This window comes from Chelonia mydas, chromosome 1 (assembly GCF_015237465.2).
Source record: "Chelonia mydas isolate rCheMyd1 chromosome 1, rCheMyd1.pri.v2, whole genome shotgun sequence".
NCBI lineage: Eukaryota > Metazoa > Chordata > Testudines > Cheloniidae > Chelonia > Chelonia mydas.
Genome location: NC_057849.1, coordinates 1,968,981 through 1,982,287, shown reverse-complemented (window position 1 = coordinate 1,982,287; position 13,307 = coordinate 1,968,981). Strand labels below are relative to the sequence as shown.

Sequence of the window (13,307 nt, the reverse complement as noted above, 5' to 3'; positions counted from 1 at the left end):
AGAGGAAGAGACCAGTCCCGAAGAGTCCCACCACCTCAACCTTTCCCCCCTTATTTATAAATTAGTAATAGAATGACATGTCCCTTAAAGAAAACTTGTTAAGCAAGCAGTTCCAATGGGCAAGCAAGAGGCTTTCTTTTGATTATTGATTAACCAGGTGCGGGTTTTCCCAGAGTTTGCAGCCTTGAGACCCCAATAGGCATTCCATATCCTACTCTTCTAAAATGCATGTATCAGCAACGTCAACACAATTCTTATCAGGAAGGACGTGGGATCAAGCTGCCCTTTCTGTGGTACCCAACCCTCCCACCCCCCGCTTTCCTCCTGCCTTAGTTAAATTGAGACTGCTGAATGGCCAATTTACAGCCTGCTGACTTGGCTGCTTTTAGCAATAAGCCATAGTGGTTTCAGGCACTTTACTGGTTTCCCAAAGTCTCCCCATACAAACCATTCAAGTTTATGGCCCATTAAGAAACATAATAGGCCTTGGAAGAAGCTTATCCCCACCTGATGGACTTTCCTGTGAACGTTCTCACTAGGATACGGGTAATGGTCCTTGCTATGAATCACTGAAGCATGCAAGGACATGAGACCAACTCATGTGACACTGGGCTCCATCCCGTGCCTGTATTTTTCCACTAACTGTGCTGGAGACATTTGCTAAGGGAAAATGAAATTCCCTCCATATGGCAGAAACTGTAAAAGGTGGAAGCGACATCATCACTTGGCCTCACTCCCCCACAACTCAACACCTGCAAAAAAACTTAGCAACAAGGACTGAACTGGGGATGTGGTCCCAGGCTGAAGGGGATTGTTAGCCTGTGTAACCAACTTTGAGCTGTAAAATATTACTTATAATCAATTAAAATCTATCCTTCTGTAGCTAATAAACTTGTTTATATTTTTTGACCTGAAACTGTGTGTTATTTGAAATGTAAAAGGGAAATCTGCTCAGGAACACAGCTGGGCTCATTGTCATCTACACACTGAGAGAGGGGCTGACAGTGGCTAGTGAAAGTATTCATGTAACTACAGCTGGGTGTATCCCTGCAGGTGTATGGCTTTGTAAGTGCAAGACCTGGAGAAGATTGCATCTTATCACAGCCTCAGTGTGTGAGAGTGGGCCCATATTGATATGCCAGAGGGCTCAGTGGTATCCCAGTTCCAGGCTGCATCCAGGGGAAATCTGTCATAGCCACCCAGTGAACAGGCCCTGCTAGAACTGAGTCCATTTCCTTCTTCTCACATGTTCAGCTGCTCACAGAGAGACCGTGATAACATCAGGGAAGACAGGACCCATCGGTTCTGTCTGTCATTCTCTGTGAGTCCTCAGCCAAGGTTATCTTTCCCCGTGTCTCAATTTACCTATCAGTATCATGGGGATATATTCATAGAGACTTTCCTTTGCTTGGTGTTTTGAAGATCCTTCAATGAAAAGAGGGTGGACAATTTATGAGTTTCCCCTGTATAGGCTTTATACAGAGTAAAACGACTATATTTGGGGTTTGGATCTCATTGGAAACTGAGTGTCTGGGTGCTGGAGACAGGTAAACTGCTGAGCTGTTTTCAGCTAAAGCCTGCAGCTTTGGGGGTGTCACCCAGAACCTGGGTCTGTGTTGCAGCAGGCTAGCGTGTCTGACTCAACAAGGCAGGGTTCTGGAAATCCCAAGCTGCCAGGGAAAACTGGCTCAGAGGTAATTTCAGCACATCAGGTGACAGTCCTAAGGGGATCTCTGTGACCGAACCCATCACACTGATCTCTCATCTCCTAGCAACAGCCCCATGTGTCTGCAGATACTGTTCTTTTCTCCCCCCAGGCATCTTTCTACAGATCAGTCTGTGTGCTATCGACCCAGATCTCCTGGACATTTACAGTCTATCAGACTCTAGGGAGGCTAAGGCATTATCTCTATTTTTCTTAATAATCAACTCTAATATTAAATATACACAAATACACAGAGCACAGAGCCTGAGTGTTTTCATCTCCTTTTAGGAAGGTCCCTTAATTACTGTTTACTCCTAAAGGTGGATATAGAACACAGAAGTGCAGACAGGTTTGTCTCCAGCCTATTCCCATCCAGATGATCGATTCACCACTAGAGGCTGAACAAACCGCACTGGCATTGCACAGATCTATATTACAAATGGTGCACCCCCTGTGCCGGCTTTTGGCTTCGGACGTTGCTGCAGAAGCTGATGTGAGAGAGCTGTGGGACACGGCAAACTCATGGTGATTCCCAGGGAAGATGCTTCCATCCCAGAATTCACAGGTACCCATCTCTCGTTGAGAAACTCACTTGCTCAACAAACTCAGTGCAACCTGGTGTGATGCGATAGAGAATACGTCTCTGTGGTCCTTTCCACTCTGCATGGCCATTAAAAATTCAGGGCCCTTGGCACTGGTAATGAGTTTGCTTCACTATCACTGGCCAAAATATCTCTCTTTTCTCTGAATCCCTGTTGACCCTGGCTTATGGCCTCTCACCCCAAGATGGCTGCATTTCAGTGGCACAGTCAGAGCGCCTGAACAAAAGGTGGTGCCCCCATCTCGACATACAACGGCCAATCCATTTCTGAATCCCATTTGGCTAAGCACCTTTCTCCAAGTGATAAGGGGAGGTTTTGGAACAAATTGATAAACATAACAGTAATAAATCACCAGCAGCAGATGGTATTCACCCAAGAGATCTGAATGACCTCAGGAGCCAGGTCTATGTTAATGCACAGAGACCGTCACGTCCTCTTCTTGCATTTCACGGCTATGACTGTTAACAAAAAGGTTGCTATCTGAGTTTTATCTCCTGTAAGGCAAAGAGGTGCTAATTATAAAAAAATTTCAACATGAACAAGACATCTTCTGTCCTAGCTTCATTTGAAAAGTTAGCCAAACTGTTTTGCCTGAAACTTTCAAAAAACAATTCACACCGAAGCAGACACACAGTGTGGGAAATTACAGTACAAATGTATAAAGATTTGTTGACCTTATACAAAACTGAAAATGAGGTCTTCTAATTGAAGTTGTCAGATAAACTTAATTAATGGTGGTGCCACAAAAAATGGCCAATCCATTTGTGAATCCCATTCAGTTAAGCTATTTGCTCCAATAGTGACTGTGGTGAGGAGTTCCACAAGCCAAATTTCATGGAATCACAGAATCATAGAAGATTAGGATTGGAAGAGACCTCAGGAGGTCATCTAGTCCAACCCCCTGCTCAGAGCAGGACCAGCCCCAACTAAATCATCCCAGCCAGGGCTTTCTCAAGATGGGCCTTAAAAACCTCTAAGGATGGAGATTCCAGCACCTCTCTAGGTAACCCATTCCAGTGCTTCACCACCCTCCTAGTGAAACAGTGTTTCCTAATATCCAACCTAGACCTCCCCCACTGCATCCCCTTGAGACCATTGCTGAAAGCTAAGGAAATAAGCCACACAATGGTCTCAAACCCTCAGAACTCTGCAGCTGAGCTTTCGGGCCCACACGCTGTATGAGGCACAATCTCAGCTGACTGCTGCTTAGTCCTGCTCCCAATGCTCAGCTGAATTTATAGGGTTTCCTGGCTTCCCTCTCTGATCCAGACTTGCCAGTCGGCCCCAGCACTGCGTCCTCACTGCACTCACTGCAGGTTCCTTGCCAGGCTGTTCCAGATCCTGTCCCAGTCCCGCAGCAGAAGAGCCCAGATTGGGGTGGGGGAGGGTAGGAAGGTGGAGATGATCCAGCAAGTGGAGGGGTTGGAGAGGAGGGGAGCGAGCAACAGGGTGGGGCTTTGGGGGAAAAGGCGGAGCTGAGCTGGGGCATTGGATGAAGAGGCGGAGAAGCGAGTGGAGCGTTTAGGGAGATGGGACAGTGGAAGCTGCCTTGTGGAAAGAGGTGGGGCAGGGGGCATGGCCTTGGGGAATAGTCTGGGCAGGACGCGGGGCCTCAGAGGTCCAGTTAAAAATAATGAGAACGGTGGCAATCCTATGAGTTGTACACAAACCGATTCCTCAGTTAGTCCCACTGACACAGCACAGTAAGTCCAGGAAAGGATTTAATGTCCCTTTGACTGTCCAGTCAGGGATTCAGGGAAGGGGGCCTGGCACCATGTCACCAGCCAGCTCTGCACGGAGCTCAATCTCAGAATCAGAGCACATGAAGGAAACTTTAGGCCCCTTTATGAGTAAAGAGCCGGAGCAGCCTGTCCCGGATCTGTTTGGTCCTCACCCCATAGATGATGGGGTTTAGCATGGGGGGCATGAAGAGGTACACACTGGCAATGAGAACGTGGAAATGCAGGGGCACATTCCGGGCAAATCTGTACATGAGGGAGATGAAGAGATGTGGGATGTAAAAGGCTAAAATGACACAGAGGTGGGAGCCGCAGGTTTCAAAAGTCTTGAGCCGGGCGTCCTTTGTGGGGAGGCTGAAGATGGCCCTGAGGATCTGGGTATAGGACACAGCGATAAAAATCCCATCCAGACCTGTCACACAGAATGTCACAAACAGTCCATAGTAACTACTGACGCGGGTGTCGGCGCAGGCCAGATTCACCACAGCTATGTGTGCGCAGTACGGGTCGGGGATGAGGTTGGTTGTGCAATATGGCCACTGTCTTACCAAGAAGGGATAGGGCAGTACGACCATGCTGCCACGCAGCACCACGGCTAGGCCAATCTTGACCACCACAGGGTTTGTGAGGATGGTGGAATGTCTCAGGGGATGGCAGATGGCCACGTAGCGATCCAAGGCCATGGCCACGAGGATCCCAGACTCCATTGCTGAGAAGCAGTGAATGAAGTACATCTGGGTGAGGCAGGCACTGAAATTGATCTCCCTGGAATTGAACCAGAAGATTGCCAGGATTTTGGGCATGGTGGAAGTATACAGGACCAGGTCGGTGACGGCCAGCATGCAGAGGAAATAGTACATGGGCGCATGGAGGCTCTGCTCCGTCTTCACGATGAACAGGATGGTGAAGTTCCCCAAGACGGCTATGGTGTACATGGTGCAGAAGGGAATGGAGATCCAGACGTGGACTGCCTCCAGGCCAGGAATGCCCAGCAGGATGAAGGTGGAGGGGTTCATCAATTCAGTTGTGTTGGAATCTGACATGGAGTAGGAGAGAAGGTATCTCTTGCTTGTACCACGTGTTTCTGTGACTTCCTGTATATGCCCAGAGTGATGGTCACAGTAAAAAAACCTGGATGGAGAGACAATGTTAATATGAGACAATGCAGACACTACTGGGGGCTGTTCTCATGGGTGAAGCAGATTGGTCGCCCTTCACACACTGAAAAATGATATTTTAATAATTCAGGGAAATGAACTATGAACAAATGACCTTACTAATCTCAATTCCATATTTTATGGTGCTCCCTGCCTCATTAATTCCCACTCATCATGGTGTGGGAAACCTTACTGGGTCCCAGCAGGAAACACAAATGTGGACACTGGTTATTCATCATTGTTCCTTAGGCCTTGTCTACACGACCAAGTTTTTTTGCAAAAAAGCAGTTTTTGACAAAGAAACAGCGGCTGTGTACACACTGCAAAGCCACTTACAATGACAGAACTCCTCAGTTTCAGTGACAGAATCTAACCACCTTGACAAGAGGTTTAAGGCCTTTTACGGAAATTTTTTGTTTATTTTATCCCTGAATTTGGCCTCCGGAAGGCGTCCCGCATTGCCCATCCTGAGTGCCCTGGTGAACAGTTTCAACGCCTCTCCCCTCCATCGAGGCAAACGGCTTCTGCCCTTCCCCCTTTAAAGGCTCAGAAATTTTAAAATTCCCCTTCCTGTTTGCTGGGTGTGGAGTGCTCACATCACGTCTTCCCAGGTGGCCATGGCGGCTCCATGCTTGGGCCACTGTGGAGCTGCTAAATCTGCTCAGTATTTGCGGAGGGGAGGCTGTGCCGTCCCAGCTGCGCTCCAGCCGTAGGAACGTCAATACCTACCTGCAGATTTCATGCAGCTTGTGGGAAAAGAGCTAGTTCAATGAAGAATTCTTCAGTAGACTTTTTGCTGTATGTACTAGGGTTAGGTTGCTCTCACTACATCTCTTAGGGGTGAGATTTTTTTTTCTATTGCAAAAAGGAGCAAATGCAATTTTCGTTTGCAGTAGCAGAGGCATAGCATGCCAGTCACGGGAGGGGAGAGTAGCCCTTTTCCTGGTGATGGTGACGCCTCAGCTGGAGTACTGTGTCCAGTTTGGGTCTCCAATATATAGGAGGGATGTAGAGAAACTGGAAAGGATCCAGAGGCAAGTGACGAAGACGATCGACAGGGTGAAATGCAAGCCATACGAGCAAAGGCTGAAGAAACTGGGTATGATCAGTTTGGAAAAGGGAGGATTTTGTGGGGACATGAGAGGGGTCTTGAGATACTTGAAAGGCTGCCATAAAGAAGATGGAGGAAAGTTGTTCTCTGTGGCCACATAGGGCAGGGAAGAGGCAATGGGTTCAAACTACAGCTATTCAGATTTAGATTTAATCTCAGATAAACTTCCCAACTGCAAGAACAGGAGGACAATGGAACAGATGCCCAGGCACGTTGTGGAAAGTCCTTCACTGGAGGTTTTCAACAGGAGGCTGGACACTCATCTGTCTGGGGTGGTTTAGACACAACAAATCCTGCATCTCGGCAGAGGTTAGACTAGCTGATCCTTGCAGCTCCTTCTAACCCTGTCGCTCTTTGATTCCATGATATAAAATCCTGGTGTCGACCCGGTCTTACTCAATCACAAGTTATGGAGCTCAGTGCTGGGGTAACTGGGAGAAATTTAAAGGCCTGTGTAACACAGGAGGTCAGGCTGGATGATCTAATGGTGCCTTCTGACTTTAAACCCTATGGATCTCTCAATACAGAAAGTAGTTCAGGCATTTATATTTATTCTGTTTCATAACACAGGAACAAGGGACCGTTCAATTCAATTATATTGAAACTCTAAACATATAAAACTGATAAAAGAAAACAGGTCACATAATCCATAGTTGGCCTGTGGAACTCCTTGCCACAGACATTATTGGAGCAAAGAGCTTAGCTGAATGGGATTCACAAATGGATTGGCCACAGTTGGTGGTGCTGGTGGCATCACCCAGAGTTAAGTCTGTCTGGCACCTTCAATGACAAGACTTCATTTTCAGTTGCGTATAAGTTTGCCAAACATTAACCTGAAATTTCCCATGTTGGGTGTCTACTTCCAGCTGAATTGCATTTTGAAAGTTTCATGGCATAACAGTTCAGACAACTTTGCGAATGAAGCTCGGGGAGAAGGAGTCTTGCCCACATTGAAAAATTGTTGTATTTATGTGAGTGAGGAGCCCTGGCACCTCCATGCTTTTCAGCAGATAAATTCCCGTAAGAGCCCCACCCCTCCCCCGCTCCGTTAACAGCCCAAGCACTAAATTGCAAGGGGAGGAGGTGGCGGCGTCTGTGCATTAACACACAGCTGAGTCCTGAGGTTTTACTCAGTTCTTACTCCAGACTCGATGTTTTTTTGGAAGATCTGCTTGAGGGCTTGTCTACACTTAAAACATGACAGCGGGGGTGCCACAGCGCTTCACTGGGACCTGAGCAAACTACGGCCCACAGCCTCCAAATCTGGCCTTGTAGTGGACCTCGACTAACAACTTTCTTCCTGAAGGATCCACTGTGTGACGGAAATGAAGCCACCTTAGGGCTGGAGCCATCACCGAGGGTCACAGCAGAGGGGCATTTTGGCTAATGGTACTAGAGGAAATTCAGCACCTGTGGCAAGGGCCCTGGGATCTTTAGTGGCTGTGCAGAGCAGAAATAGATTCAGACCTACTCTCTGTCCCCTCATGTGTACGTTGCACTTGGTTTGTCGAACCGAAAGAGAATGGTACCTGTGATTTCTGAGACGAAAGCCTCTTCGCCAGGAATCCGCCTATGTTAGCCGTTTCCCACACTTCTCTCACCCCGATATCTGGAGCAGCATCCCATGCTGAGAGCTGACACAGGGATGTGCACTGTTTACAATACAGCTCTGTTCAATCCCAATGGAGTTCGCTCAGCCCCTCGGGGAGAAGCGGTGTCTGGATGCAAACAGGCTGGAGACCAGACACTCTCTAGCCAGTCTCCCTCTTTCCATGGCTGCACTTTGTGTCTGTTATCCAGCTTTAACAGTAAACAGCAATTAAGGGACCTTCCCAAAGGTCAGAGGGGAATTGGCTGCTCTGTGTATTTGTGTATATTTAAAAATTATAGTTGATTACTAAGAAACCTAGGGAAAGTGACTAGGTCTCACAGACACTGTGTTACATCATCTTTACATATATTTAAGCAATGCTCCTGAGCAACAACATCAAACATTCCTTCAAAGCTTATAACACCTTTGCCCCTTGCCCATTTTCACATCAAATTTTTCATTTTGTTTACATATTCCACATTACTCATACCAGCACCCCACTTATGATTTGTAAATTTCAATCTATATGTTTCAGGGGTAATCCAACATTGTTTCAAAACCATTTCTTTGAATTTAGAGTAATCTGAATTGATTCTCAATTGTCATTTTATTGACTATATCCAGAGCTTTACCAGTTAACTTTTTAACCAAAGTGGGCATCTGCTGGTTATGAGGAATCGTATGAATCACACACAGCCTCTCAAAGATAGTGAAGTATTCAGCAGTATCACCTGTCTTGTTGTGTGCAGGACACAACTGTTCTCATTGTGGACTTTTGGAGAGGTTCCTGCCTTTCTCCTTTCCACCCTGTGATCACCTCTCCAGTCAAAGTCTTTTTTCTTCTATCTGTGTTTTAAAGTGTTGAGTTGTGGGGGGAGTGAGACCAAGTGGACAATTCCCCCTTTTCTAGCTTCTGCCGTGTGGAGGGAACTTCATTGCCCCAAACAGAGATGCAAGCACAGTTAGGGGAAAAGTGCAGGCACAAGATGGAGTCCAGTGTCACATGAGCTGGTCACATGCCCTTGCATGCTTCAATGAGTCATTGCAGGGGCCATTACCCATATTTCGGCTACAGATGGGGACAAGCTTCTTCCACGGCCCATTGTGTTCATTAGTGATCTGTCAAGTTGAATATCCATTTACAATGGGCTTGCTAGACTGGCTGTAATCTACTTTGTGGGAGTTCCCAGAGGAGGAAATATATTTGAACTACAGGTAGTATATAACAGTGGTGATTATGGGGGTTCCAGGGTTTTGCTTTGGGGGTACAGAGTGTCACAGTAATATAGCCATAGAACTAGAACTCTCTGAATTCTAATTTTGTATTTTTATATAAGACAGACTTCCATGTCCTGAAAAAGGCTGCTTTCTACTCTGTACCATAGGAGAAAAGCATGCCGAGGTACAGAACAAAGGAGACTAGCCTCAAAGGCTTGGTGCTTGCTGTGCAGCTCCCTGCTCGCAGAGGTAGGCGCTGGAATGGAAGCTGCACCCCCAGGGTGGGCCTAGAAACCCAAAGCCAGAAGCAGGGACTGAACACTGCTCTGACTCAAAATCACATGGATCCTGTGTGTGGGACCCCAGCACTGCCACCTGGCATGTGTCCAATCACAGGAGCTTGAGCAGGTCTGTGACAGCAAACCTGGAGCTGCTCCATGGATGCTAGGGGACTGTGAGTGGAAGGGGAGTGGGGCTGGGAGATCCCAAACCTGTGTGAAGAGGTCCACAAGCTCTTATCTTCACCCTAATGTGGTTGAGCTCCTTCAGACTCTCTAATTGCTTCAGCAAATCCTTGCCAGAGCTCCTCCTTGGACACACTCTGTTTCCAGTTTCTCTCTTTTGAGGCACATGATCGGTAAAGCAACAGACCATGTCTTGCAAAGGGGGGTTTCTAAAACATTTCCTTTACTTTATACAGCATAAGGAATACACACAATACAATACCTGCATGGCATTCCTTGTCTCAGTGAACATAAGGTCATAAGAACATCCATACTGGGCCAGACCATAGCTCCATCTAGCCCAGTATCCTGTCTTCCAACAGTGACCAATGCCAAGTGCTCCAGAGGGAATCCATACCCTGTTGACCATTCCTAGCTTCCGGTAAAGAGAGGCTGGGGACACCATCGCTGCTCATCCCGGTTAATAGCTGTTGATGGACCTATCCTCCATGATTTTATCTAATTCTTTTTTGAACCCTGTTATAGATGTGACCTTTCCAACATCCTCTGGCAAAGAACTCCACAGGTTGACCGTGTGTTGTGTGTAGAAATACTTCCTTTTGTTTGTTTTAAACCTCTGCCTATTCATGTCATTTGGTGACCTCTTGTTCTTGTGTTATGAGAAGGCGTAAATAACACTTCTGTATACGCTTTCTCCACACGAGTCATGATTTTATGATATATTCCATCTTATTATCTCTCCCTTTCTTAATGATGCCCAACATTCTTTTTGCTTTTTTGACGGCCGCTGCACATTGGGTGGATGTTTTCAGAGAACTCTCCACAATGACTCTAAGATCTCTTTCTTGAGTGGTAACAGCTAATTTCGACCCCATATTTTTATGTGTATATTTGGGATGATGTTTTCCAATGTGCATTATTTTTTCCACACCACCCTGAAGAAAACTTTGGGATTTGACCAGAGCCCTCTGGGGTGTCTGGTCACCGCCTGAAACTCCTGGTTTCTCCTCCTGCTGGAGTCTGTCTCTCTATTGCAGCCACAGCCCTGCTACTAAAGAGTCCCCTCTGTCGCCTGTGTGCCTCTCTCCTTCCCCAGCTTCTTCTGACTCATCCAGTCTTTATGCTATTAAAGGGATGGACCAACCCCTCTTCTCTCTGTTCCCTCTTCTGGGGAGGTTCCATTCCTTCCATGCCCTCCCCTCTGTAGAGAATCTGGAGTAAACTGGCTTTTATCTAGAATGCAGCTCCCACATCTGTGTCATTTTAGCCTTTTACATACCAGGTCTCTTCTCCTACCTCACGCCCCGTTTTGACGATGATGTGCCTCTGCATTTCCACGTTCTCATTGCCATCACTTACCTCCTGGAACCCCGCATGTTAAACCCCATTGTCTATGGAGTGAAGACCAGACAGATTCAGGACAGGCTGGTCTGGCTCTTTTCTCATGAAGGGACCTAAAAGTTTTCTCCTGGTGCTCCGACTCTCACACCAAGCTCCCTACCAATCTAGGTGGTGACATGGTCCTGGGCCCTCTTCCCTGAATCAATTACCGGACTATGAAAAATACATTAAATCTTTTCCTGATGTTTCTGTGCTGTGTCTGCGTGACAACCTGGAAACTGGTCTATGTACAAATCTTTGGTTCGTTGTCTTTCTAATTGCTGATAACTGGACCTCAGAAGCCCCACCCCTTGCTCCACCTCTTCTGCCAAGGCCCCACCCCTGTTCTGCCTCTTCCCCCAAGACTTTGCCCCTGTCTGTCATTACTCTCCTTCCCTTCCCTGTCACTATGAGAGGGCTTTCCCTTCACCCTCTCCCCTGGTTCTTGTCATGCAGACAGAAAGTAGAAGACCAGAAGTCCAAGGTGCAGGCAATGTTTATTGGGATTAGTTTCCACCAAGCATGTCCATAACCCTGACACTGCAGAGCCTTTTTCCCAATATCCCATCTGCCCCAACCCCCTTACAACTTATGGTCTTGTTCCATTTTGGGGAGCCGTGACTCTGGTGTCTTCGTCCCAACTCTTTTGTACCCATGGGAGGGGTAAGGAGTGAGGTTGTGCTGCGGTCAGAGACAGGCGTTTGTTTGTCCTTTTAGTGTTTTATACCTTCCCCCCAATCCCTTCTCTCCCCTCCCGACTGGTTGCTTGATCTTGCCTTGAGATAAGAGTTGAGACAGTCTTAAAGTGTGCACTCGTACATTATACACCCACCATGATCAGTAACACTTTTAACTGTTCTTACCTATTCCCATTATGCCAACAAACCCATCTGGCTAGGCAGAAGCAACATACACACTGTCTTTGTCCTTTGTTCACACACATTAGTATAAGATATAAGTATATATAGATATAAGAGTATCAAAAATCAAATGGGCAAACAAGACCCAAAATTCTATCCCAGGTGAATATACAGGCCTGAATCCTACATTATCAGTAGCACTCGTAACAGTCACTCGCTGGCTTATCTGCACATCTCTCCCCCTCTGCAGCTGCAAGGGAGCCATTTCAGATTTTGGTGGGGGTGGCAACTTTCACTGTGATTCCAGGGGCTATTTCGGCTCTTGAAAACTCTACTTTTTGGCTGATAACAGCAATGAGCTGACAGGAGCGCTGTATCTAAATCCTTCATAAAAGAAAGAAAAATAAATAAATATTAGACCCACTGAGCTCTAATACTGTCACTTTCTGACATCTTGTGGCAAGTTACTTAAGGGACACTAGTTAGGTTGAAAATTTTAATGTGTATTCTTACTCCGTAAAGACTCCTGGGTTCTATCTCAGCTCCAGGAGGGGAGTGGGTACTGTTGGTACCATCAGGGTGAGAGTCGACTTGAGTCAAATCCTGTCGAGTGTATAGAACTTAGATTGGGATTTTGTTTATTTCTTAGGTAACCAACTTTGAGCTGAACAATATTACTTATAATCACATAAAATCTATCTTTCTATAGTTAATAAAGCCGTTTTATATTTTTTAAACCTGAAACAGTGTGTTGTTTGAAATGTAAAAGGGAAATCTGTTTAGAGACAGAAGCTGTTGCATTGTCCTCTCCACATTGACGAAGGGGCAGACTGGGTAATAAACTGACACTGGTCAGGCTTCTGCCAAGCGCAAGATGGTTCAGCTAGGGGGTCCTAGGCTGGGGACCTGGGGGGAACTGGCTGGAACTTCTCTATTGTTGGTTTGTGTGCGGCTACTGAAATCATTCATGTAACTGTAGCTCTGCATGTCCCTGTCTGTGTATGGTTGTGTAAGTGCAATACCTGGAGAGGACTGGATAAAGAACACAAAAGTGCAGACAGGATTGTTTCCAGCCTGTTTACATTCAGATGCTTATTTTTCCACTAGAGGCTCAGCAAACCCCATTGGGATTCCCCAAGGTATATTATAAATGGTGTACACTGCTGTATCGTCTCTCAGCGTGGGATGCTGCTGCACATGCTGGGGTGAGAGAGGTGTGGGTCATGGCTACCTGGGGGGGATTCCCAGGGAAGACGCTTCTGTCTCAGAATTCACAGGTACCCATCTCTTTCCGTTTGACAAACCAAGTGCAACCTAACCCTCTGTAGACAGCTTGAGGTCAAGGGAAGAATTCTTCCATCAACCCTAGCTACTACCTCTTGAGGAGGTGGATCATCTATGCTGATCGGAGAACCGCTGCTGTTGGTGTGAGTAGTGCCTTTCTATCCTTTTCAGTGTGGACAAGCGCTCAAACAGATCT

The 13,307-nt window shown here is 46.7% G+C and overlaps 1 protein-coding gene across 1 annotated transcript; it reads right to left on the bottom strand.

Moving 5' to 3' along the window:
- Positions 1-4,141: 4,141 nt before the first annotated feature.
- LOC102941858 (olfactory receptor 52R1) lies at positions 4,142-5,089 on the bottom strand. Its single transcript, XM_007058987.3, has one exon. The coding sequence runs from the start codon at positions 5,087-5,089 to the stop codon at positions 4,142-4,144; it is 948 nt and encodes a 315-aa protein (XP_007059049.3).
- Positions 5,090-13,307: the final 8,218 nt, after the last annotated feature.